This window comes from Enhydra lutris, unplaced genomic scaffold (assembly GCF_002288905.1).
Source record: "Enhydra lutris kenyoni isolate GAN:26980312 unplaced genomic scaffold, ASM228890v2 scaffoldscaffold41, whole genome shotgun sequence".
NCBI lineage: Eukaryota > Metazoa > Chordata > Mammalia > Carnivora > Mustelidae > Enhydra > Enhydra lutris.
The window spans coordinates 18,020,467-18,047,273 of NW_019154125.1; the positions used below are offsets into that span (position 1 = coordinate 18,020,467).

Genomic DNA, 26,807 nt, shown 5'->3' on the forward strand with positions numbered 1-26,807 from the left:
GCAGGGAGCCTGCTTCCCTCTCTCTCTCTCTCTCTGCCTGCCTCTCTGTCTGCTTGTGATCTCTCTGTCAAATAAATAAATAAAATCTTTAAAAAAAAAAAAAAAAGTAGAAAGAGAGAATGGTAGGCAATGTTTGGGGACAGTAGTTGAAAATGAATGAGCAAAGAGCCAGATATGACCTGGAAGGCAGGGTTCAACACATAAAGGACAGGTACACTTGCAAACTCAGACTTTACCTGCAGCAAGAGGTGCAGGCAGGTGCAAGGCTGGGCAATAAGCATGAACACCATAGATAAAAAGAGGAGGAAAACAGCAACAATGATGATGAAAGACCAAGAAATGTGAAGTGCCTCAACTAGGAAAACTGGGTTCATTTTATTATAATTCTGTAATTTTATTTACTTCCAATTAACCAAAATCAAAAATCAACTACAAGCTAGGAACTATGTGAGGCCAATGGGATCTAGCACTGACAGTCACAGTCCCAGATCTCTTGTAGCTTACAGTTTAACAGCAAAACACAGAAATCAGATTATGAGAAGTTCTTTAAGACAAGAAGGAACACCACAAAATTTTCATTAACATTTTGCTCTACCAGGATCTAGCCAAATGACTCTGAGCAAATAGTGCTTTCTTTTACACTTTGCATTATTTCAGTGTGAAATGTGGAACTAAACTACATCAGTGATGTACAACTTTTTGTTCATCCCAACAAATCTCAATGAGCAACACGTAAAAGCTTACTACAGGAAGGAATTCACCAAACAGGGGAGAAAGAGGCAACATGAAGAAGAAATCTTCTCGCCTTTTCTCTGCCCTCATCTCCATTCTCTGGTTCAGAATCCTTGCTGACCCACATTATTTCCAAATCTGGGATTCTTAAACTCCATGAAACCAAGCTATCAGAGACTAATTTTAAAACAAAACAACATACCTGTATAATTCCTGAAACACCTTTAAATCAAAGATCAAATGCAGTTTCAGTGTTATGCAATTTATATTGTTTTGCTTTCTAAAAATTCATGTTTATCTATTAACTTTGCAATCAAAATAGTTGAGAATCACTGTACTTTGTAGCACATTAAAGGTAGTGAGAAATTCTTTGCTATTCGCCCCACTGAGAAGTGTAGTCTAATTTTCCTCCCCATTTAACCTTCCTTTATTTCATCTAGAGCACTGTTTCAGAATATCAGACATGACTCTATCCCAAGTTAAAATGAAAAAAAAAAAAGTAAAAAGGAAGAAGTACTAAATATAAGGTATAAAATTTTCAAGTTGATTTCAATCCTTTGAAATTTTAAAGCCTCCTAATATCAATAACCAGTTCCTTGAACAAAAAGTAAATGGCCACACACGTTTATAACTATATATATATATATATATATATATATTTTTTTTAAAACAATAAATGGGTAACATATATTTCACAGATGTGAAATACAAATGATAAAACAACAAAATAAACCAAACAAAAAAATTTTTTAAAAAAATTTAAACTAAAAGACATCCATCAAAAAATAAAATTTAAAATATGCTAAACACAATGCTGGTATAACTGTGGGAAAAGTATATTTATACATAATTACACACCACTAGAAATCAATTCCACCTTGCTTAAGAGGTAACTTGACAAAATATAATAATTTTTATTCATATGCTTTGACTTAAAATTCTATATGAAATTTGCCCTCAGAACAAAACATAAGGAGTAGTCTGTAGACTGTCTCCAAAGCTAGCTATGAACAATTCTTCTCCCTCAGGACACAACCCCCACCCCCCAACAAGGGATGGAGGCTATTTCCTCTCTGCTTGAATCTGGGATGGCTTTGCCACTTATTTTGATATATGGTATAGTATGTTGCTGCAGTTGTGGGAATGATGGCTTCTCTTCTTTTTAGCTCTCTTGGTAGTCAAACACCAATTAAGACACTACCAGGATGTAAAGAAGTCACAAAGGCCAGAGAATGGCCAATCCTAACTGAATCAAGGTACCTGGGCAAGAGGCCCAGTCCATCATCACGTGAGACCAGCAGAACCACCAAATTAATGAGAAATCATGACAATGAGTGAATCAGTTTGAAGCCATTGAGGTTTTGGTTTTTTTTTTAAAGATTTTATTTGTTTATTTGACAGACAAAGATCACAAGTTGGCAGAGAGAGAGGAGGAAGCAGGCTTCCTGCTGAGCAAAGAGCCCGATGCGGGGCTTGATCCCAGGACCCTGGGATCATGACCTGAGCTGAAGGCAGAGGATTTAACCCACTGAGCCACCCAGGTGCCCCAAAGCCATTGAGTTTTGCAGTGACTAGGGGCACCTGGGTGCCTCAATCAGTTAAGGGGCTACCTTCGGCTCAGGCCATGATCCCAGGGACCTGGGATTGAGTCCCACATGGGGCTCCTTGCTCAGGGGGGAGCCCGCTTCTCCCTTGCCTGCCCTTCCCCCTGCTTGTGCTTACTCTCTCCCTCCCTCTTTAAGTCAAATAAATAAATAAAGTCTTAAAAAAAAAAAAAGGCAGTGATTCACTATATTGCCAGAGATAAGTAAAGGTAAGAAAAGCAGGTGAAAATGAAAAATGTTTAGCAGTACGAAAACTTAAAGGACAACTGCCATACATTCAGGTAACTATGTCATATATTTAAAACATTAGGGGCACCTGACTGGCTCAAGAGGTAAGTGTCTGCCTTTGGCTCAGGTCATGATCTCCAGGTCCTAGGATCAGGCCCTGCATCAGGCCCCTGCTTGGTGGGGAGTCTGCTTCTCTCTCCCTCTGCCCCTCCTCCCTGTTCATTCTCTCTCTAAAGTAAATAAATATTTTTAAAAATACTTTTAAAAAAACATTAAATGAAATAATTTTAAAATACATGAATTAGGGGAGCCTGGGTGGCTCAGTCAGTTAAGCATCTGACTCTTGATTTTGGGTCAGGTCATGATCTCAGGGTCATGACATCCTGCCCTGCACTGGACTCTCCCTTTCCCTTTCCCCACCTCTTTAATAAAGAAAAATTAAATTAAATTAAATTAAATTAAATACAAGATTGTATCCAACAGCTAACATCATCCTTAATGGGGAAAAACTGAGAGCTTTCCCCCTAAGGAACAAGGCAAGAATGTCCACTCTCACCATGGTTATTTAACATAGTACTGGAAGTTCTAGCCACAGCAATCACACTACAAAAAGAAATAAAAGGCAATCAGATAAGGAAGTTAAGGAGGGTATAGGTAAGGAAGAAGTAAAACTTTCACTATTTGCAGATGACATGATACTCTATATAGAAAACCTGAAAGCAAGTCCACCAAAACACTGCTAGAACTGATAAACACGAATTCAGTAAAGTCGCAGGATACAAAAGCAATGTACAGAAATCTGTTGCACCAGTAATGAAGAAGAAAGAGAAATTAAGAAAACAATCTCATTTCCAACTGTACGCAAAACAGTAAGATGTCTAAGAATAAACCTAATCAAATAGGTCAAAGACTCATACTCTGAAAACTGATGAAAGAAATTCAAGACGACACTAAGAAATGGAAAAACATTCCACGCTCATGGACTGGAAAAACAAATACTGTTAATTTGTCTATAATACCCAAAGCAATCTACACATTTAATGCAATCCCTATTAAAATACCAACAACAATTTCCACAGAATTAGAACAAACAATGCTAAAATTTGTATGGAATAATAAGAGATCCCAAATAACCAAAGGAATCTTGAAAGAAAAAAATAAAACTGGAGGTATCACAATTACAGGCTTCAAGTTATACTGCAAAGCTGCAGGGATCAGAACAGTACGGTATTGGCACAAAAAGAAACAGATTAATGAAAACAGAACGAAAACCCCAGAAAAAAACCTACAACTACATGGTTAATTCATCTTTGACAAAGTGAGAAAGAGTATCCGGTGAGAAATAGTCTCTTCAACAAACGGTACTGGGAAAACTAGATAGTAACACGCAAAAGAAAGAAATTGGACCACTTTCTCAGATCCTATAAAAAATTCAAAATGGACTAAAGACCTAAATGTGTAAACTGCAAACATAAAAATGCTAAGAGAACAAAGCAGAAACTTCTTTCACATCGGCCATATGAACTTTTTCCTAAATATGTCTCCTGAAGCAAAGGAAATAAAAGCAAAAACAAACTACTGAGACGAAATCAAAATAAAAAGTTTCTGCATATGAAGGAAACAATCAACAAAACTAAAAGGTAACGTATGGAATGGGAGAAGATATATCCAAATAACGTATCTGATAAAGGATTAGCATCCAAAATATATAAAGAACACCCAAAAAACAAACAATCCAATTAGGCAGAAGGCATGAACACACAGACATACAGATGGCCAACAAAGATGCTCAACATTACTCCCCATCAGGGAAATGCAAATCAGAAGTACAATGAGGTATCACCTTGCACCTGTCAGAATAGCTAAAATCAACAAAAGAAACAACAGGTGTTGATGAGCATGTGGAGGGAAAAAAACAAAACAAAACAAAACAAAAAAACCCTCTTGCACTCCTGGTGAGAATGAAAACTGGTGCAGCCACTGTGGAAAATAGTTTGAAGGTTCCCCAAAAACTGAAAAACAAAACTCCTCTATGATCCAGCAATCACACTCCTGGTTATTTACCCAAATAATACAGAAACACTACTCCAAAGGGATACATGCACCTCTGTATTTACAGTATCTCTGTTTATAGTAGCTATAATATGGAAGCACCTCAAGTGTCCCTAGGTTGATGAATGGCTAAAGATGGTGTGTGTGTGTGTGTGTGTGTGTGTGTGTGACAGAGAGAGAGATAATAAATATTATTTAGCCATAAAAAAAGGAAGGAAATCTTCCCATTTGCAATGACATGGATGGTCCTAGAGAGTATAATGCTAAGCAAAGTAAGTCAATCAGAGAAAGACAAATACCATGATTTCACATCTATATGTAACAAGAAACAAACAAGCAAAAGGGAAATAAAAGAAACAGAATCAAGAACTTATAGAGTCTTAGAACTGATGATTCCCAAAGGGGAGTGGGTAGGAGGACGGGTTAAATATGTAATGAGGTTTAAGAAGTGCACTTTGATCAGCACCAGGGATGTATGAAGTGTTGAATCACTATACTATACACATGAAACTAATACAACACTACAAGTTTACTAACTGGAATTAAAATCAAAACTTAAAAAATAATAAAGTACATGAATTACACTAACAGTCTATAAATGAAAAAACAAGCCTAATAAACAACACATACACTATGGTTTTATTTATCAGAAGCTTTCAAATGTTCATCAATATAGACCCAAAGTTAACCCACAAATGATGCTTTAAATTCACTAGGCCTTTTTACCTTACATGTTAATAGCAGAATATTTTAGGAAAATAAATGAGGTCATTTTGTGTCACCACTTTACTGCCCTCTATTTTGGCTTATTTGCACTTACTCTCTTCCACACCCCATTAGTGGAATTCCTAACTGAGTAGGTCTATCATCCTATTAGCTCTGACCACTCGTTCTTCAAAGGAATAAATTTGACCGAATCATTAATCCTCATTCAAAGTTCTTCACTCAGAAAAAAACCCCATTCCACAATTTTAACTGAGCCTATAATCCCACTAGCTTTTTCAAAACCAGCAATTACACTCCCACTATAAATACTACCATCAAAAATGTCAAAAATGTTAAGAATACAGGATTACTGACATCAAGGAATATGATTTACATTACAAAAAACTTTAGAATGGAATTATGTCCATCAGAGAGTATGAACTGGTAATGCAAACATTGACTTAATATTGAAAGTTAAGTCACAGAAAAACATCAGAATATTCTTTTTCTGAAATGAAGCTTTATCATGTACAGCAATTTTAACTTTTTTCTCTAAAGTAAGCATTTTAAGAAATTGTGTAAGATTAAAAATTATTTCAATTTTTTTTAAGATTTTTTTTTCTTTATTTATTTGACACAGAGAGAGAGAGCAGGGGGGGAACAGCAAAGGGAGATGGAAAGCAGGCCCTCTCCACTGAGCAGGGAGCCCAACATGGGGTTCGATCCCAGTACCTGGGATCATGATCTGAGCTGAAGGCTAAGGCAGACAGACACTCAACCGACTGAGCCACCCAGGCACCCCTAAAATATACTTAAGTTTATAATAACTGCTTAATATTCAATTAAGAAAAGACAGTACATGTTAATATGCTTGTAGAACCCTGTAAGTTAAAATCTGGTATATGGGTTGCCTGGTGGCTCTGCTGCTCCCCCTGCTTGTGCTCTCTCTGTCATATAAATAAAATCATAAAATAAATAAATTATAAACAAATAAAATCTGATATGTATTCAGCTCACTGAAATGCTCTGTAATAGATTTCAAACATTTTCTTTCATCTAAATCTAAGATAGCATAAACTATGATGGACTATTTTTTTAAGATTTTATTTATTTGTGAGAGAGAGACAAAGCACATGGGCATACACAAGCACACAATCAGTAGAAGCAGCGGGCAGAGGGAGAAGCAGGCTCCTTACCAACCAAGGAGTCCAATGTGTGACTTGATCCCAAGATCCTGGGATCATGACTTGAGCCAAAGACAGATGCTTAACTGACTGAGCTACCCAGGTGTCCCTATGAGGGACTATTATTAAGAAATGAAAAAAAAATTTTAAAAAAAATTAAACACTACCAATTGAACTATACAACATACACCCATTTCAGACATTCAAATATGTCTTAGAACTAATGAAATATGGGGTGCCTGAGTGGCTCAGTCAGTTGGATATTTGCCTTCAGCTCAGGTTGTGATCTTGGGGTCCTGGGATCAAGCCCCATGTCGGGCTCCCTCCTCAGCTGGGAGTCTGCTTTTCCCTCTCCCTCTGCCCCTCCACTCTGCTCATGATCTGTTGTGCACAAAAGCACTCTCTCAAATAAAATCTTTAAAAAAAAAAAGAACTGATGAAACATGGTAAATAAAAACATCTGAAAAAAAATTCAAATCAAATATTGTTCATCTGAAGGAAAAGCCTCTGGAATACAGGTTTTCTAAAGTATCTCAATTCTGTGTTTTGGGAGACGCATTATGCACAGAATATGAATTATGCTACTGGAACTCAAGGTTACAACGAAAACCACTCTGCCCCCAGACACTTCCAAAAAATTCTGCAACTATATGAATACAGTTAAGTGCTGTATACTAACTCAGCCAGATAAGGAGAAAATAATGTGTTTATTTAATGAATGCACCTGAACATAAAATTTTTTAATACTATTTTACTTCAGAAAAGTGAACTAAAAAGCAATTTGTGAGTAAAACATAATTTATAAAGAAGGAAAACTAGATTTTACTTAAACCATTTGTTTTCTCATTATTAAATCACTTAAATAGAAAGTACTGTAAGAAAATGATGGCAACACACACTTGGTATATTTATGGCAGGTGCTTACCTTCAATCTTACTCTCAACACTTACAAACCAGTCCTGTAGCAGGTGCTGAATACCAACACAGAATCCTTTCCCCAAGGTTTTACACTCAGATGTCAGTGATGACAACCACATAAGCAGATACATTCAACATTCAAACACAACACAGTAAGCTGTTGAAGACTGCTCAGATACACTATAAATATCTCAGTGTGATAGGCAAACAAAGGGAGAATACAGAAGTTGCTATTTTCCAGGAAAGCAGCTAACAATGTTTATTCCAGAACTAGAAAAACACCTGAGGAAGTCCCTTAGAATAAACTAAGTGGAGGAAAGTTAGGTAAGCTGCAATATACTGTGGTTCCTTTCTAGGATGAATTTCTAAGTTAAATTAAGAATGGCATACACTCTGGAAGATATGAGGTCTTCTGACAGAGACCATTTAAATGAATATAACTGCTCTCCTATATGCCCAATTAGCTTGCAGTCAGAAAACCATATTAAGCAAAATAAGGAAATGGCCCTCCAAATTGCTACTTATAAAGTAAGCACTTGAGAAAATTAAAAACTTTACAACTTAAGTGTTACTTCTCAGAAAATAACCATTTACATCAATATAGTTTAGTAAGCCACAACTGATAAATTAGGTTAACAGGTGATACTAACATAGATAACAAAGAGTAAGCCAACTTATGCACTGTTTATATTCTTCAAGAATATAAACAATTTGTTTATATTGTTTATACAACAATACTTAACTGAAACATCTGCATCATAATTACAGTATTACAAATCTCAAACTGCTGAGAGTATTATCTGGCTATTTAGCTTTTTTAATGGGAAGGTTAAACCTTATACCTGGCAAGAGGGAGCTGGGACTCCTACAGCCCTCTGCCATATGATAAAGATATAAAATAATCATAGCCAGATCATCAATTAGAAGTTACATTATGTCACCATTTCTCCCCCTTTTGGCTAAAATCAACTGTAGAGTTTACGTATGTCAACCTGACATTTTTAAAACAAAGAATCAGCCTGACAATGAAATACATACCAAAAGCCATACTTTGCATCTTAATAATGTGGAAAGGATAATTGGACTTAATCAAGATTTAAAACTTTGGGTTTTAAAGGATACCATCAAAAAAGTGAAACGGATAACCTACAAAATGGTAGAAAATACTTACAAATTATATATATATAAAGAACTTATATCACTATATAAAGAACTCTTACAACTCAACAAGAAAAAGATAGCCTAATTTAAAAATAAGAATCTGAAGAGACATTTCTCCAAAGACAATATGGAAATGACCAATATGCACGTAAAAAGATGCTCAACATCATTAGTCACCAGGAAAATGCAAACCAAAACCCCAATGAAGTATCACATTACACATACCAGAATGGCTACAGTCAAAAAGTCAGGCAGTTTATGGGACATGTAGAGAAATCAGGACTCTTTATAAACTACTGGTGAGAATACAAAATGGTCTCCCACTGGAAAACAGTCTGAAAGTTTCTCAATTAAAAATAGAATTACCGGGGAGGAGCAAGATGATGGAATAAGAGACCTAAATTTCATGTGGTACCAGGAATTCAGCTAATTACCAAACCATTCTGAATACCTACAAACTCAACAGGAAATCAAAGAAAATAGCAGCAATTCTATGAACAGAAAAGTGACCACTTTCTGGAAAGCAGGACGTGCAGAGAAGTGAAACCAAGATGGTATTTGGGAAGACAGAATGTGGCAGGAGAGGGTCCCTCCATCTCCGGCTACAGGCAAGTGATAGAGAAACCAAGCACAAAATCAGAACTTTTAGAAGTCTGTTCTGCTTCAGGACGTCACTCCTGTGGCTAAGCAGGGGGTGGAACCCTCACTGGGACAGTGTGGCCGCAGGACCCTCAGGATCACAGAAAGACCGGGGGTGCCTGAGTGTGGCAGAGCTCCCAGGTATCAGAGCAGGGAAGCCAGCTACAAAGATTGAGTCAAGGAAGGGGCTCTCAGCTAGGGGTTGCCATAAACACTGATCCGCGGCACAGCTGGACCACTACTCCTCGAGAAGGGATCCAACAAACAATAGATCGGGGAGACTCTGTTCTCCCCCCAGGGAAGAACAGCACCTGAGCACACCAGAGGAAATCTGATGGGCATGTAAACCCCAAACAGGTCATGTGCCAGAGACAGAAATGCTCGGTCACAGGCCAAGTAAGCAAGGAGTGCAGCCGGAGACCAGGGAGACAAGAGTGATTGACTATTTTTCTGTGAGGGCACACCAAGGAGTGGGGCCCCAAGTTCTCGGCTCTTCTGGGGCTAGAGACTGGGAGTCTACCATGTTCATTCTCAACCACCAAAGCTATACAGAAAGCTTTCAGGAAACAAAAGCTACTGAGAGCAAACCCTGGCAAGGGCAGTGCAATTCCATCTCAGGCAAGGACATTTGAGAATCACTGCAACAGGCCCTTCCCTCAGAAGATCAGCAAGAACAACCAACTAAGACCAAGTTTACTGATCAATGAGAACCACAGAATACCAGGGCTGGGAGAATACAGCACAATGAATTCATAGCTTCTTCCCCATGATTCCTTAGTCTTTCAAAGTTAATTTTTTTAATTTTCTTTATCTTTTTCTATATTTCTTTAGAGATATTCTTCTCTTCTTTTCAAGCAACATCTTATCAATTACTTTTTTAGAAAAATCTTCAATTTCATTTTACAGTCATATTCTAACCCTTTGTTGTATTTAGCCTTATTTTTTGTATATACATAAGCTTTTCTTTCTTTAAAATTTGGGATGCAGTTACTTCTAACAGACCAAAACATACCCCAAATCTATAGTATGGCTTTGTTTTAGTCTCCAGCATAGTCACATTCTCTCCTTTTTTGTTTTTTGTTGTTGTTGCTGTCATTTTTGTTTCTGTTTTTATTTTTTTTCTTTATTTTCTCAACCAACTTATCTTACGAATTCCCTTTTTAAAATGTTTTTTAATTTTCGTCTGTACAGCCATATTCCATCTTACTTGCCCTTATTTTTACATATATATGTTTTCCTTTCCTTAAAATTTTGGAAAGCAGTTTCATCTAACAGACCAAAATACACCCACAATCTTGTGTGTGGCTATGTTTTATTCATCACTCTGATCATATTTTTTTTTTCCCCTTCCTTTTCCCCCTAGCTTTCAGATCTCTTCTGATTTGTTTAGAGTATATTTTTCTGGGGTCGTTACCTTTTAGCATTTTGTTCTCTCGTTCATTTATTCTTTTCTGGACAAAATGACAAAACGGAAAAACTCACCTCAAAAAAAAAAAAAGGAACAAGAGGCAGTACCGACTGCCAGGGACCTACAATACACACTAAAATGTCGGAACTAGAGTTTAGAATGATGATTATAAAGACAGGGACTTGGAACAAAGCATAGAAGATACTAGAGAATAGAAAATACTAGCAGAGAAGATACTAGAGAATCCCCTTCTGGAGAATTAGAAGAACTAAAATCTAACAAGTTGAAATCAGGTGCAAGTCAAAATCAGGTGCAATAAAAAATGGAGGCTCTAACTGCTAGAATAAATGAGGAAGAAACGAGAATTAGTGTTATAAAAGACCAAATGACGGAGAATAAAAAGGCTGACCAAACCAGAGATAAAAAACTGGACTGCAAGGGAAGACTTTGAGAGATAAGTGATACCATAAGATAAAACAATATTAGAATAATTGGAATCCCAGAAGAAAAGAAAGTGAGGTGCAGAAGGTATACCAGAGCAAATTATAGCAGAGAACTCCCTAATTTGGGGAAGGAAACAGGCATTAAATCCAGGGGGCACAGAACCCCCCTCAAAATCAATAAAAATGGGTCAACACCCCATCATCTAATAGTAAAACTTACAAGTCTCAGAGACAAAGAGAAAATCCTGAAAGCAGCACAGGACAAGAGGTCCATAACATACAACTGTAGAAACATTATATTGGCAGCAGACCTATCCAGAGAGACCTGGCAGGCCAGAAAGGGCTGGCATGATGTATACAGAGCTCTAAATGGGAAAAATATGCATCCAAGAATAGTATATCCAGGTAGGCTGTCACTGAAAAAGGAAGGAGAAATAAAAAGCTTCCAGGACAAACAAAAACTAAAAGAATTTGTGAACACCAAACCAGCCATACAGGAAATATTGAAAAGGTCCTCTAAGCAAAGAGAGAGCCTAAAAGTAACACAGACCAGAAAGGAACACAGAAAATATACAGTAACAGTCATCTTATAGGCAATACAATGACAATAAATTCACATCTTTCAACAGTTACCCTGCTCCAATCAAAAGACACAGGGTATTAGATTGAATTTAAAAAACCAAGACCCATCGATACGCTGTCTGCAAGAGACTCATTTTAGACCCATAGACACCTACAAATTTAAAGTGAGGAGGTGGAAAACCATTTACCATACTAATGGACATCAAAAGAAAGCTGGCGTGGCAATCCTTACACCAGACAAATTAGATTTTAAGCCAAAGACAACAATAAGAGATGAAGAAGGAAAATGTATCATACGTAAAGGGTCTATCCAAGAAGATCTAATAATTTTAAATATCTATGCTACTAACATGGGAGCAACCAATTATATAAGCCAATTAATAACAAAATCAAACACATAGATAATAATACAATAGTAGGAGGGGACTTTAACACCCCTTCACTTAAATGGACAGATCATCCAAGCAAAAGATCAACAAGGAAATAAAGGCTTTAAGTGACGCACTGGGCAAGATGGACTTCACAGATATATTCAGAACATTCCAACCCAAAGCAACAAACTACATATTCTTCTCTAGTGCACATGGACAGATCATCTAATCAAAAGTACAACAAGGAAATAAAGGCTTTAAGTGATACACTGGACCAGATGGAATCACTGATATATTCAGAACATTCCATCCCAAAGCAACAGAATACACACTCTTCTCTAATGCACATGGAACATTTTCCAGAATAGAACATATACTGGGTCACAAATCAGGTCTCAACCAAGTACCAAAAGACTGGGATCATTCCCTGCATATTTTCAGACCACAATGCTTTGAAACTAGAACTCAATCACAAGAGGAAAGTTGGAAAGAACTCAAATCCATGGAGGGTAAAGAGCATCCTACTAAAGAATGAACGGGTCAACCAGGAAATTAAAGAAGAATTAAAAAAAAAAAATCATGGAAACAAATGAAAATAAAAGCACAATAGTTCAAAATCGTTGGGATGCAACAAAGGTGGTCCTGAGAGGAAAGCACGTAGCAATACAAGCCTTTCTTAAGAAAGTTCTCAAATACACAACCGAACCCTACACCTAAAGGAGCTGGAGAAAGAACAGCAAACAAAACCTAAACCCAGCAGGTAAAGAGAAATTACAATAAAGATTAGAGCAGAAATCAATGAAATAATAACCAAAAGAATAGGAGAACAGACCCACAAAACTAGGAGCTGGTTCTTTGAAAGAATCAATAAGAATGAAAAAACCCTGGCCAGATGTTATCAAAAAGGAAAGAGGAAGGACCCAAATAAAATCACAAATGAAAGTGGAGAGATCACAACCAACACCAAAGAAATACAAACAATTATAAGAAGATATTATAAGTAACTATATACCAGCAAATTAGACAATCTGGAAGAAACGGATGCATTTCTAGAGACATATAAACTACCAAAACTGAAAAAGAAAGAAATAGAAAACCTGAAAAGACCCATAACCAGTAAGGAAATTGAAGGAGTCATCAAAAATCTCCCAACAAGCAAGAGCCCAGGGCCACATGGCTTCCTAGGGGAATTCTACCAAAGATTTAAAGAATACTTATTCTCCCAAATAGAAATGGAAGGAAAACTTCCAAACTCATTTTATTAATCCAGCATTACCTTGATCCCAAGACCAGACAAAGACCCCATCAAAAAGAATTACAGACCAATATGCCTTGATGAACATGGATGCAAAAATTCTCACCAAAATACTAACCAAGAGGATCCAACAGTACATTAAAAGGATTATTCACCACCACCAAATGGGATTTATTCCTGGGCTGCAAGGTTGGTTCAACATCCGCAAATCAATCAATGTTATACAACATGTTAATAAAAGAAAGAACAAGGGGTACCTGGGTGGCTCAGTGGGTTAAAGCCCCTGCCTTTGGCTCAGGTCATGATCCCAGGGTCCTGGGATTGAGTCCCACATCAGTCCCACATGGGGCTCTCTGCTCGGCAGGGAGCCTGCTTCCCCCTCTCTCTCTGCCTGCCTCTCTGCCTACTTATGATCTCTCACTGTGTCAAATAAGTAAATTTAAAAAAAAAAAAAAAAAGGAAAGAACAAAAGCCATATGATACTCTCAACAGATGTAGAAAAAGCAATTCAAAAGTGCAGCATCCTTTCTTGATTAAAATTCTTCACAGTGTAGGGCATATCTCAATATGATAAAAGCCATATAAGAAAAACCCACAGCAAATTATCATTCTCAATGGAGAAAAACAGAGCTTTCCCCTAATGTCTGGAACACAGCAGGGCTGTCCACTATCATCATGCTATTCAACATAGTACTGGAAGTCCTAACCTCAGCAATCAGACAACAAAAAGAATCAAAGGGCATCCAAATCAGCATAAAAGAAGTCAAACTCATTCTTGGCAGATGATATGATACTTCATGAGGAAACCCAAAGGACTCCACCCGAAAACTGCCAGAACTCATACAGGAACTCAGTAAAGTGTCAGGATACAAAAAATATCAATGCACAAAAATCAGCTGCATTTCTATACACCAACAACAAGACAGAGAAATTACAGAGTCAATCCATTTACAACCCAAAACCATAAAATACCTAGGAATAAATCTAACCAAAGAGGCGAAGAATCTGTAGAATACTCAAGAAAGAAATTGAATAAGACAAAGAAATAGAAAAGCATTCATGCTCATGGATTGGAAGAACAAATACTATGAAAATGTCTGTGCTACCTAGAGCAACCTACATATTTAATGCAATCCCCATCAAAATACCATCAACTCTTTTCAGTGAAATGGAACCAAAAAATCCTAAAACTTGTATGGAACCAGAAAAGACCCTGAGTAGCCAGAGGAATGCTGAAAAAGAAAACCAAAATTTGTGGCATCACAATTCTGGACTTCAAGCTCTATTACAAAGCTGTAATCATCAAGACAATATGATACTGGTATAAAACAGACACATAGATCAATGGAACAGAACAAACCCTCAACTCCATGGTCAACTGAACTTCAACAAAGCAGGAAAGAACATCTAGTGGAAAGAAGACAATACCTTCAACAAATGCTGTTGAGAAAATTGGATCGTCACATGCAGAAAAATGAAACTGGACCATTTCCTTATACCACACACAAAAACAGACTCCAAATGAATGAAAGACCTAAATGTGGGACAGTAATCCATCAAAATCCTAGAGCGGAACACAGGCAGCAACATCTTCGACCTGGGCCACAGCAACTTCTTCCTAGAAACACTGCCAAAGGCAAGGGAAACAAGGGCAAAAATGAACTACTGGGACTTCATCAAGATAAAAAGCTTTTGCACAACAAAGGAAAGAGTCAGCAAAACCAAAAGACAACAGACAGAATAGGAGAAGATATCTGCAAATGACCTATCAGATAAAGGGTTAGTATCCAAAATCTCTAAAGAATTTATCCAACTCAACACCCAAAGAATGAAGAATCCAAACAAGAAATGGGCAGAAGGCATAACCAGACACCTCTGCAGAGAAGACATCCAATGGCCAACACATGAAAAAGTGCCCAACATCACTCGGCATCGGGGAAAACAAATCAAAACCACAGTGAGATACCACTTCACGCCTGTGAGAATGGCTAAAATTAACAAGTCAGGAAACAACAGATGTTGGTGAGGATGTGAAGAAAGGGGAACCCTCTTACACTGTTGGTGGGAATGCAAGCTGGTGCAGCCAATCTGGAAAACAGTATGGAGGTTCCTCAAAAAGTTGAAAATAGAGCTACCCTACAACCCAGCAATTGCACTACTGGGTATTCACCTTAAAGACACAAATATATTGATCTGAAGGGCACGTGCACCTGAATGTTTATAGCAGCAATGTCCACAATAGCCAAACTATAGAAAGAGCCTAGATGTCCATCAACAGATGAATGGACAAAGATGCAGGGTGTGTGTGTGTATGTATGTATACACACACGCACACACACACATATATGTATATGTATGTATATATATACACATCCATTTGCATGGATGTGGATAGAACTAGAGGGTATTATATTAAGTGAAATATATATGTGTGTGTGTGTGTATATGTATATATACATTGTATATATGTGTGTGTATATATATATATACACACACATACATATATACATACTGGGATATAATGCAGCCATCAAAAATAAAATATTTCCATTTGCACTCATGTGGATAGAACTAGAGGGTATTATATTAAGTGAAATAAGTCAATCAGAGAAAGACAATTATCATATCATCTCATTGATATGAGGAATTTGAGAAACAAAACAGGATCATAAGGGAAGGGATGGAAAAATGAAACAAGATGAAACCAGAAAGGGAGACAAACCATAGAAGACTCTTAATCTTGGGAAACAAACTGAGGCTTGCTGGAGTAGAGGTGGGTGGGAGAGACAGGGTAGCTGGGAAATGGGACACTGGGGAGGGCATTGCTATGGTGAGCGCTGTGAACTGTGTAAGACATGAATCACAGACCTGTACCCCTGAAATAATATATGTTAATAATAAAAATTAAAATATAATTAAAAATAAATAAGTAAAAATAGAATCACCATATGATCCAGCAATTGTACTCCTAGATATTTCCCAGATGAAATGAAAACATACATGCACACAGAAACTGGCTCACAAATGTTTATAGCAGTATTATTCACAATAGCAAAAGTGGAAACAATCCAAATCAACAATGAATAACAAATCAAATGTGGTATATATATATAAATAGATTATTATTCAGCCATTAAAAGGAATGCATAAGAACTGATAAATGCTACATCAATGAACCCTGAAAACATTATACTAATTGAAAGAAGTCAGACACAAAAGACCACATATTCTATGATTCTATTCATACAAAGTCCCAGAATGGGCAAATCTACAGAGACAGAACATAAATTAGTGGTTTCAGGGGCTAGAAGGAGACAACAAAGGGATAGAATGATGAGGATTGAAGGATACAGGGTTTCTGAGGCAATAAAAATGTTCTAAGGTGATTGTTGTTAATGGTTGCACACATCTGCAAACATACCAGAAAACAATAAATTGTACACATAGGTCAACTGTATGGTGCATGAATTCTATCTCAACAAAGGTTTTCAGGAAAACAAAATTAAGTAGAAAAGAACTCCCTGAAACTAAACTCAGTATTCACTTACGATTCCATCTCCCAGAAGCTTCAGCTTTCTCAGTGACCCATCACTCAAAGGTGTACTGAAGGACCTCATAGAGAAGACTGGCCTTTTCCCAAAGAAGCCTGGATTTTTTTTTTTTTTAAAGATTATTTTAGACAGAGAAACAGAGAAAGTACACGAATAGGGGGAGCGGCAGAGGAAGAGAGGGGAGCAGACACCCCGATGAGCAGGAGCATGATGCAGGGCTCAATCCTAAGATCCCAGATCGTGACCTGAGCAAAAGGCAGCCATTTAACCAACTGAGCCACAAAGGCGCCCTAGGACCCTGGATTTTAGAAACAATTTCAAAACCCCACGGGAGAAAAAGGAGCCAGGTTACATAGCTGTTGCCAGTCTTCCCAGTCCCACAGCTTGCAACCAGGTTCTTCCTACCCAGTGAACATACACAGTCCTGTGCAGAGGCACCCTATTTGGAGAAGTAGTTAAGAGAAGAATGGGAGAAGGGAGAGTCAGTATTAAACCTCCTGAAGGGCCACCTTATGAGCAATATGGAAATGTTTAAGACAACTCAACATGTTATGCTTCCTAATTCTGATAGAGATGAGAATCTATAAACCTCCTAGCACTCCCAATAACCTCCCCTCCCATCCCATCCCCAAAATAAGCTCAAAAGAAAAATGCCAGGTATTATAAGAATCCTAAAGGAGGGGCGCCTGGGTGGCTCAGTGGGTTAAAGCCTCTGCCTTCGGCTCGGGTCGTGATCCCAGGGTCCTGGGATTGAGCCCCGCATCGGGCTCTCTGCTCCACGGGGAGCCTGCTTCCTCTCTCTCTCTGCCTGCCTCTCTGCCTACGTGTGATCTCTGTCAAATGAATAATTAAAAAAAAAAAAAAATCATAAAGGAAAACAATTACTCTGTATATTTGCCTGCAATAGCAAATTCGTGCACGCATGCGTGCACGTGCACACACACACACACAAAATGTGTAAATGTTAACAAGATTTAGCTATTAATATCAAGTGTCTTTTTTTGTTATTATTTCAACATAATCATTTACCTTAGTTTTAATTACTTATAACGCTATTACACTCATTGAAGTGTCTTGTCTTGATCCTTAATGGCATTTATTTAGGAAATCACCGTTAAGTTTCTACAAAATAAAAGCAAACAAAAAGTTTATAGAATATAGTGTAAGAAAGTAGTAGTATCAAAGAACTTGAAAGCAAGAAACTAGCCCTGGACTCAACATCTAGCTAAATAACTTTGTAAAAGTCATTTCATATTTAGATTAACATTGCTCATCTGTAAAATGAACTTGGTCCAGAGTCTAGAAAATCCATAACATGCTTTCCATTAGAACTACTATTTCAAAAAAACATATGTAAAGTAGGCCTTAAGGATTTCTCTCCTGTGGTCTGAAACTGTGCTGAGCTCTAACTCAAACTAAATATAACATCTGCTCTTACAAAAATCAGTGAGACTTCATAAATAAGAGTTAAGTCACTCACAAACACCAGTCCTGAAGTTCCTTCAAATTTTTATTTTTTATATATTATATATAAAATATATTGTTATATTATATATTTTCATATATATTTGTAATTATCAAATATTATTTGAAGGTAATGTTACCTCAAAGACTTACTCTTTAAAAAAGTCAACTACATTTGAAACAATCTTTTGAACACTGAATTTTATTCCATTTATTCTAGTCTACAAGCCTCATGTATCCACTTCGAAGTTTTGTGTCAAGCAGCTCCCTATATAATTGTCAAGTAAATGTCCCCATTAAGGATAATCTTTGCTTTCCATAGTTTCCATTTGCATGACCTTCAGTTAGCACATTTAAGTAACACACCAGTTCCCCAACGACATGGGTGAAGCTTCAGTTAGCAGTCTCCTGTGGGTAACTGCATTAAGTACAAACTTTGCTGCTAGCTCCCTAGTCCACAAATCACTATGCAAATAACAGATGAGCATCCTAACCAGAGGCCAATCACTTCACATCTTTCAAAATCTGTTGGTGCACAGACTGCACATCTGTTAGTTACATATAGACAGCAATGCTTATAATAGTGTTATACTTATAACAGCATTGCCTCCCTGTCTGCCAGTGGTAAACTCATGGGACATTCTCATTTTTTTTAAGACTTTATTTATTTACTTGAGAGAGAGACAGTATGAGAAAAGACAGCACAAGTTGGTGGAGGGGGCAGCAGGAGAGAAGCAGAGTCCCCACCAAGCAGGGAACCAGATGCGGGACTCAATCCTCGGACCCTGAGTTCATGACCTAAGCAGAAGACAGACACTTAACCCACTGAGCCACCCAGGCACCCAAACCCATGAGACACTCTATAAAAACAGCCAAAAAAGGAAATTAGCCAACGAAGATCAAAGTACAGCAAAGAAATGAAAACTGAAAGCGCAGCAAGAACAAAAACTGGTAACATTGAAGTGAAATGTGAATCAGATGAAAATAGTTAAGAAGAAATACTCGACCATAAAGTGTAGACTGTAGACGAACTGTAGATGAACAGCCATATAAACTTTGTGAATGAGAGCTTATGGATGTATATGAGAGAAGTAATTTAAGAAAAGGATGACAATGTTCCAGAGGAAGTAAAACACTTCACAATCAACAAAGTCACAGATTACTTCCTAACATGGAAAGCACAAAGGATAAAATACTGAAAAATGATTCCACCTTAGAAGTAGGACAATTCATCAAAGCACTGAAAAGATGCTTGCCCCACATTATATTAGAAAACAGAAGTACTGTTCAAACTACTCCTAACAAGTATTTTTAAAAAAATAAAACACTCTAATTCTTAATGTCTTATGTTTAGAGTACTAAACAAATATTAGCTTTGTAATTTTCTTTTTCATTTTCCTATATACTTGTAACCACAGGAAGAGTTTTTAATGTCTGAACAAACATTTTCAAAGGTCACAGAATAATAATTTTTCTTACTTAATAAAATTGCTTTGGGGGCACCTGGGTGGCTTGGTCAGTTAAGCATCTTACTTTGGTTCAGGTCATGATCTCAAGGTATTGGGATCAAGCCTCATCAGGTTCTGTGCTCAGCAGGGAGTCTGCTTGTCCCTCTTCCTCTCCCTATGCCCCCTGCCAACTCATGCTCTCTCAGTCTCTGTCTCAAAAAAATAAACAAACAAAATCTTAAAAAAAAAAAGAAAGTGCTTTGAACAGTTTCAGTTTGAATGGTCATTTTTACCACTCTGTAGTACTGTGCAAAGGGATGTCTGCCTGTATAATAAGGTTGTATCATTTAATCATACTGTCAAGAGCAAACATGTATCAAGAGTATGCAGGTTCCTAATGGACAAAGAAAAATCTATCAGGCCAGTTAGTAAAGTCTCAAGAGGAAAATGTACTTACTAGACTACTGCAATTCGGTTCTATTGTTTAGTTCCCAGATTGTAGGTTGTAATTTACATATGCAGATCTCTTCTGTTCCAATCCCAAGATTCTGCCCATTTGTCTTCATCTTAAAGATGGGGAAAATCATGTTGTCCAACCTTTTCATAGAAAGGATGGGGAAAGCAAGGCTTAAGAGACTCAGTGGCATGTCTATCATGCCTCAGTAATCTATCAGGGACGAGCAGGGGAATTAAAACAATGCTAATCTAGTTCTCGTTCCCGTATACACAATGCTGCCCACTTCTGAATAGGGTAATTAGTTAAGTTTTATTTTGGTTTTGTTTTTCAACCATATGGCTTACACAGACCCACTATCAAAGAAAAAAAGACTCCATTTTTTCTTGAACCTCTCATTAAAGATATTTTACAATCATCAGCATTCAGAGACTAGAACTGTGTAACACTACTGTAACTTAAGTGATAAGAAATTTTTAAATGTTTCATATTACATTACAATGTATCCCAGATGGGATCCTGAGACAGAAAATATACATTAGTTACTCTAATGTACAATCTTCTATGTACTATCTTCACAACTTCCCTGTAAAACTAAAACTATTCTAGGGCACCTGGGTGGCTCAGTGCTTTAAGCCTCTGCCTTTGGCTCAGGTCATTATCTCTGGGTCCTGGGATCAAGCCCCACATCGGGCTCTCTGCTCAGCAGGGAGTTTGCTTTCCCCCCTCTCTCTCTGTTTGCCTACTTGTGATCTCTCTGTCAAATAAATAAATAAAATCTTAAAAAAAAAAAAAAACTAGAACTATTCTAAAATTTAAAAAAAAAATTTAAGATTTTATTTATTTGAGAGAATAAGAGAGCAGAGAGAACATGGCAGGGGGGAGGGTCAGAGGGAGAAGCAGACTCCCTGCTGAACAGGGAACCTCATGCGGGACTAGATCCTGGGACTCCAGGATCATGACCTGAGCCAAAGACAGTTGCTTAACCAAATGAGCCACCCAGGTGCCCCCCCAAAAAAATTTTTTGGAGTATTGCACAAATATTTTTATCTATGTCTTTTCTTAGTGCTGGGATATAATTAAGTTTTTTAATCAAAGATACTAAATGTACTAATAAATTTCTATTCCTTGAAGTAGTTTTTCTTAAGCTATGTCCTATGAAATCCTCTTGAACCCCAGAGGTGACTATGTCTCTTGGAAAAGGGGAACCCAGGCAGTGGGTCTCCACCATAGCCCCATTTCCATTCATAAGAAGAATCTTAACAGTCTGAAACAAAGATTCTGCTAGAATGAAAAGTATGAAAGTCACTCTTAAGCATAAAAGGGAGTAAGATTCATGATTTGAGGAATATTCACAAATTTTAGGAAAATTCACAAATTCACAGTTCCTCATAACAGAAAGAACATTAGACTGAGAACAAAAAAACCTGAATTATAATCTTGAGTCTATCACTATGTATAATCTTGTATTTCTTTAGGCCTCGGTCTTCTCATCTGCAAAGTAAGAGAACCAATAGTTCCCATTCTAATCGGAATTTTTTCTCCCCAATTTTCTTCTAATGAGAGGAAGGGTAAAAGTATATGACTTAGATAACACACATTAAAATATACTGCCTTAAAAAAGATCAAAAAATATTTGTCAGGTGTCTCTTTCTTTTGGCCTACCAAATAACTAATTTTATCCAAGATTATTTTGTCTATGTACATTTCTAAATGATTCTCTTTTTTCAAAGTTTATTTATGTCTTTTTTATAGTAATCTCTACACCCAAAATGGGGCTTGAACCCAAGACTACGAAATCAAGAGTTCCATGCTCAGACTGAGCCAGCCAGGCACCCCCAAACATACACATTATTACATCCATCTAGCTCATCTCACTTTAAATTTCAAGTTATATCACATTTATTTCACAAATATACACTGACTGTTTCCCTTCCATGCCACCAAGAAGCAAATACAAAAATATAGCTAACAGGAAGTTTAATTTAAAAGCCCAGGGGCGCCTGGGTGGCTCAGTGGGTTAAAGCCTCTGCCTTCGGCTCAGGTCATGATCTCAGGGTCTTGGAATCAAGCCCCGCATTGGGCTCTTTGCTCAGCGGGGAGCCTGCTTCCTCCTTTCTCTCTCTCTGCCTGCCTCTCTGACTACTTGTGATCTCTGCCTGTCAAGTAAATAAATAAAATCTTAAAAAAAAAAAAAAAAAAAAGCCCAAAGCCGCTTCTGCACTCCTATCCCTCTCAAGTCAATACTGTCAATAATGTAAGGCACATAAAATGAATAGAATAGTGGAATTTACCAGGGCAAGTTTTTAGCAATAGTTTCAAAATGAATTTCAGTGGTTTAAGAAAGCCCAAATGCCTAAATTACATCCTTATTAATTATGCTGTCTTCAAATTTCATAAATCTAAGAACAGTGAAAATGTAACATTGTGATGAAGTATAAACTAGAAAATATAGGCATTCGATGTATAAGGAAATGTGCCAATAATCAGCCACATCTTTATAATTTATATTATAAAATGTCTATAAGTGACTTAAAAAAAATAAAAGTGGTTAACAAAAAATATCTGCCATTAATGTCATCTAATATTTGGTCTTTCCAAAATATCTCCACACTTTCTTATAGGTATAATGTTAGGGGGAAAAAATCATGTTTAAATAAACAATGCAATCCGCAAAATGAAAACTATCAAATTAAAATGCACCATTTTATTATTAAATTTTCAAGGACCCATAGGTACTAAGCACAATTCTTAAAAAGATATGACCCATTCACAAGCGCACTGGATTTCAAACAGTTGTAACAGTAAAATCTCATTTTTTAAATAATCCTTTACTAGTTCGCTCTGACCTCAAGTATATTTCCCAACGCTAAAACTGTTAAGGATCTCACCACCTATGACATCTTTAAATAAAGATGAGCCTTAAAAGACACATTCATTAAAATGTACGTTGAATGTATTCTGAGGTACTTACTACAAGTTACAGTAACATACAATGCAACCATTTTTTAGCACAATATAGGTTTAAAAATTCGTTCTATTATGCAATGACGGCGTGAAAAATTAAATCACATTGTTCTATAACCTGGTTTCAATAATGACTAAGAAAAATGAAAGAGCAAAAGCGTATGTTTAAGTAGTCAAACTTAACATTTTCATTTTTAACATTTTTTAAAATGGTCATGCTTCGAAAATTTCAGCGTTAATATTTAATTTCAAAGTCTGTGCTCATTGGAAACCAAGCATTGTACACCGTACAAGAGAACAGCTTAACAGCCTTTCTAAAACACTTCTTCAATTAGCTTTTTCTTGCTCCATGCTTTTTACTTGCACTAGTTTTGTATTTAAATGAATAAAAGGACAACACGTATTCAGTCAGGTAAGAACAGTCATCATTTCTCCGCTATTACAAAGAGCAACAGTCCTCTTCTTAGTGCTCTTCTCCTCCACCCATATAAAGGCAAGTCCAAGAGAACGTAATCCCCACACTTTCCAGGACGCCCCTTACCCCGAAACCCTTCCGTGCCTGAAGTTGACACCGCCCACCGTGGGCCTCCTCTCCTCCCTCCCACACCGTCTTCCGCTCCGCAATTGGACCCGCACCCGCCAGACCCAGCTAGTGCGCCCGCGCCGGAGCCACCCCGCCCCCGGCCCGCGGGCGCGCGGCCGACGCGCAAGCACGACCCGCGCCCCCGACGGCCGCCCCGGGCCCTCAGCGCCGGCGCCCTGCCCGCCCGGACCCTCCCCGCTCCCGGGCTTCGCTCCACGGGGAGCCAGGTGTCTGAGAAGGCGCACTCCGGATTCTCCCATACAGTCAGGGCTCGGCCGCCAGAAGCAGGCAGAGGGGCAAAGCCGGGCTGGAGTGGGAATGCAGACAGCCCAACCCGGGAACCGACCTGTGGAGACCGCCATCTTCTCCTGCAGCCCGACGCAGCCGCCTGCACGCACAGCGACGTCAGCGTCACTTCCAGGAGCGCGCTGCCCCGCCCCTCGTCCGCCGCTTCCCGGAGTGCGTCAAGTGGGCTCCGCCCCCGGAAGCTTTCTTTCAGGTCACCTAGCCCAAGGGTATGCAGTAGCTCAGGGCTGTGTGGGTAGCTTCTTAAGATTCCACTCCTGATTAAAAGTAAAACTTAAAGAAAAAGTTTGTTGGGACATCTTGTTGAGTCAGTTATCATAATATAGAGCAAAAAGAGAGAGAATATTTTTAAAATGCATGTGCAATGAAAGGGAGGGGAAATTTCTTTTAAATTTTTTTTTTTTTTTTTTAATTTTTAAAAGAGGCGTGTGCAGTATGGCTGCAATTCCTAGTATGGCAATCTCGTGTATTATGAGCTCGTGCCTGAGGATGTGCTGTAAGGGAGACAGCGCAGGTTTGCAAAACCTTAATCTGTTCAACTATACACATAAAGAAATCTCATTAAGAATGTTTTATATTGATTAGATACGGAAATATTTTTATATATTGAATTAAGAAAAGTATATGTTAAAAGTCATGGCAAAATAGGGCATTGACAATTTTGGGTTGAAAAATGATTCAGGGAAGTTAGAAAATGTAGGGAACCTCTTTAGAATTAAATGAATTTATTGCATTCATATTTTGCTTTTGAGGTATGCTTGATAGTGAAACACTAAAATCTATGTCTAAGTCAAAAAGCTCTTTCGGAAACATCTAATATAAAATTTGTAAGTAATTAGGAAGTATGTTCAAAAAGCAAAGATTTTACATCCTTATTTTTCACTGTAGCAACACAGTAGAAACGTTGCCATTAATATTACGTAACTATCATGGCTCTCAATACCATCCTCGCAAATACAATTAGTAATATTTGATACTACCATCCCCATTTTATAAGAAATGAAAATAAACCCCAAAGAGCTTAAATTACTTTACTAAGAGCGTGAATCTACCAGTGGTTGCACCAGAGCTGGTGTTCAGATAAAATTCTGATTCCCAAGTCAATTCTCATTTCATTTCTGGTTGCCCTTACAATGCTGGGCCTGGTAGTAAATGCTGATGCTGCCGTAGTAGTACTCAGAGTCTGAAGTCTTTCGTTCGTTCTTTCTTTCTTTCTTTCTTTTTTTAAGAGTTATTTGACAGAGAATGAGAGAGCACAAGCAAGAGGAGTGGCAGAGGGAGAGGAAGAAGCAGCACTGAGCAGGGAACCTGATGTGGGGCTCAATCCCAGGACCCTGATATCATGACCCCAGCAGAAGGCAGCCGTTGAACTGATTAAGCCACCAAGGCACCCCCACCCCATCTCTTAACCTGTGTCTGAAGCTTTGGGAAAAGAAAGGCTCTATTCTTAATTTCTGAATGTGCAGCACCAGTTGCTTTTTCTTCGTCCTCAGTCCCAACTCTGTCTCATAACATGAAGTGACGCTACTCAGCATACCGTTAATGTTTGTTTCACTGTGTGTAGTAGGCAAACCTCTAAGATGGCTCCCAGTGATACCCTCCTGGTGTCCATGCCCTTGTTTTTATAATTCTCTTGCCTTTTATGGGGGCTGAGTTTACTAACTAGCTTTCAGTGAATAAAGTAAGACAACAGTGCTGGGATATCACTTTTGAGATTATGTTTTAGAAAGATTAGATTCCATCTACAACACTCTCTCTTGCTCTCTTGCTTCCCCCAAGGATCACCAGCTGACATATGGAAAGCTACCCCAGAGTAAAGTCCAGGTTGCGAGGAACTGACATCTGCTTCTCGCCAACAGCTGTGGAAGTAAGGCCCTCAGTTCAATAGCCATGAAGAACTGAATCCTGTCAACAAACTCTGCTGTTTGAGCTTGAAAGCATACCCTGCCCTAGTTAAGTCTAAAGATGACACTGCAGTTCTGGCCAACACCTAATTGCCACGCTGCTAGGACCCAGCTAAGGCATGCCCAGATTCCTGACCCACAGAAAATAAAATAAGTAAGATGATAATATGTTGGCTGTTTTAAGCCACTAAGTTTGGGGATAATTTGTTATGAAGCAATAAGAAACTAATACATTCTCCCTGCTTACTGTTATTCTGTGTTAACTATTCTTGCAAACATTGTTTGAGTAACCATCATTATCATACATTTTTCACAAATGTCCACTTATATTTGGATGTTGATGAACTTCTGCTGACATATACTTACCATTGTATTAGGGTAGAATGATGGATAATGGCATTTAATAGATTAAATCCTATCCTCCCCACAACAGAATCAAAATTAACTAGCAAAACATTGACCAAATTCAATTCTACTTTACCAATTGTAGATTTTCTCAAGAAATGCTTGAATCTTAATGCTGCTAATAAACACGTGAGCCTACAAGCAGCTCCCTCCCCAGTCAAGCCTTAAAAGGAGACCACAGATCCTGAACTGACATATAGATTAAAGCCCTGCAGAGAACCGAGTTGACCCATGCCCCAGACTCCTGACTCACAGATGCTGTCAAAACATAAATGGGAGTAGTTTAAGCTACCAAGATGGTGATAATTGCAGACAAGTTCTGTCCACATCTGACTTTTTAACTGGCTAACAAGCCAGTTAACTTGTTGACTCAGGAAGTTGTAAAGCCTCAAAAATCAATGCAGTCATAGATTTTATCACAAATGGGAAGCTCAATACCTGTA

The 26,807-nt window shown here is 37.9% G+C and overlaps 1 protein-coding gene across 2 annotated transcripts in view; it reads right to left on the reverse strand.

The window, feature by feature from the left end:
* Nucleotides 1–24,160, reverse strand: part of LOC111155437 (ubiquitin conjugating enzyme E2 V2) — a 55,142-nt gene extending 30,982 nt beyond the window's left edge. The window contains exon 1 of one of the 2 annotated variants that reach the window (XM_022515590.1): nt 24,096–24,160. In XM_022515590.1, coding sequence (XP_022371298.1) covers nt 24,096–24,111 — 16 coding nt within the window. In that variant the 5' untranslated portion in view covers nt 24,112–24,160. Of the gene's footprint in view, nt 1–17,862; nt 17,936–24,095 lie in introns of those variants that run through there. The other variant, XM_022515591.1, reaches the window with a different exon arrangement.
* Between the last annotated feature and the right edge of the window lie 2,647 nt (nt 24,161–26,807).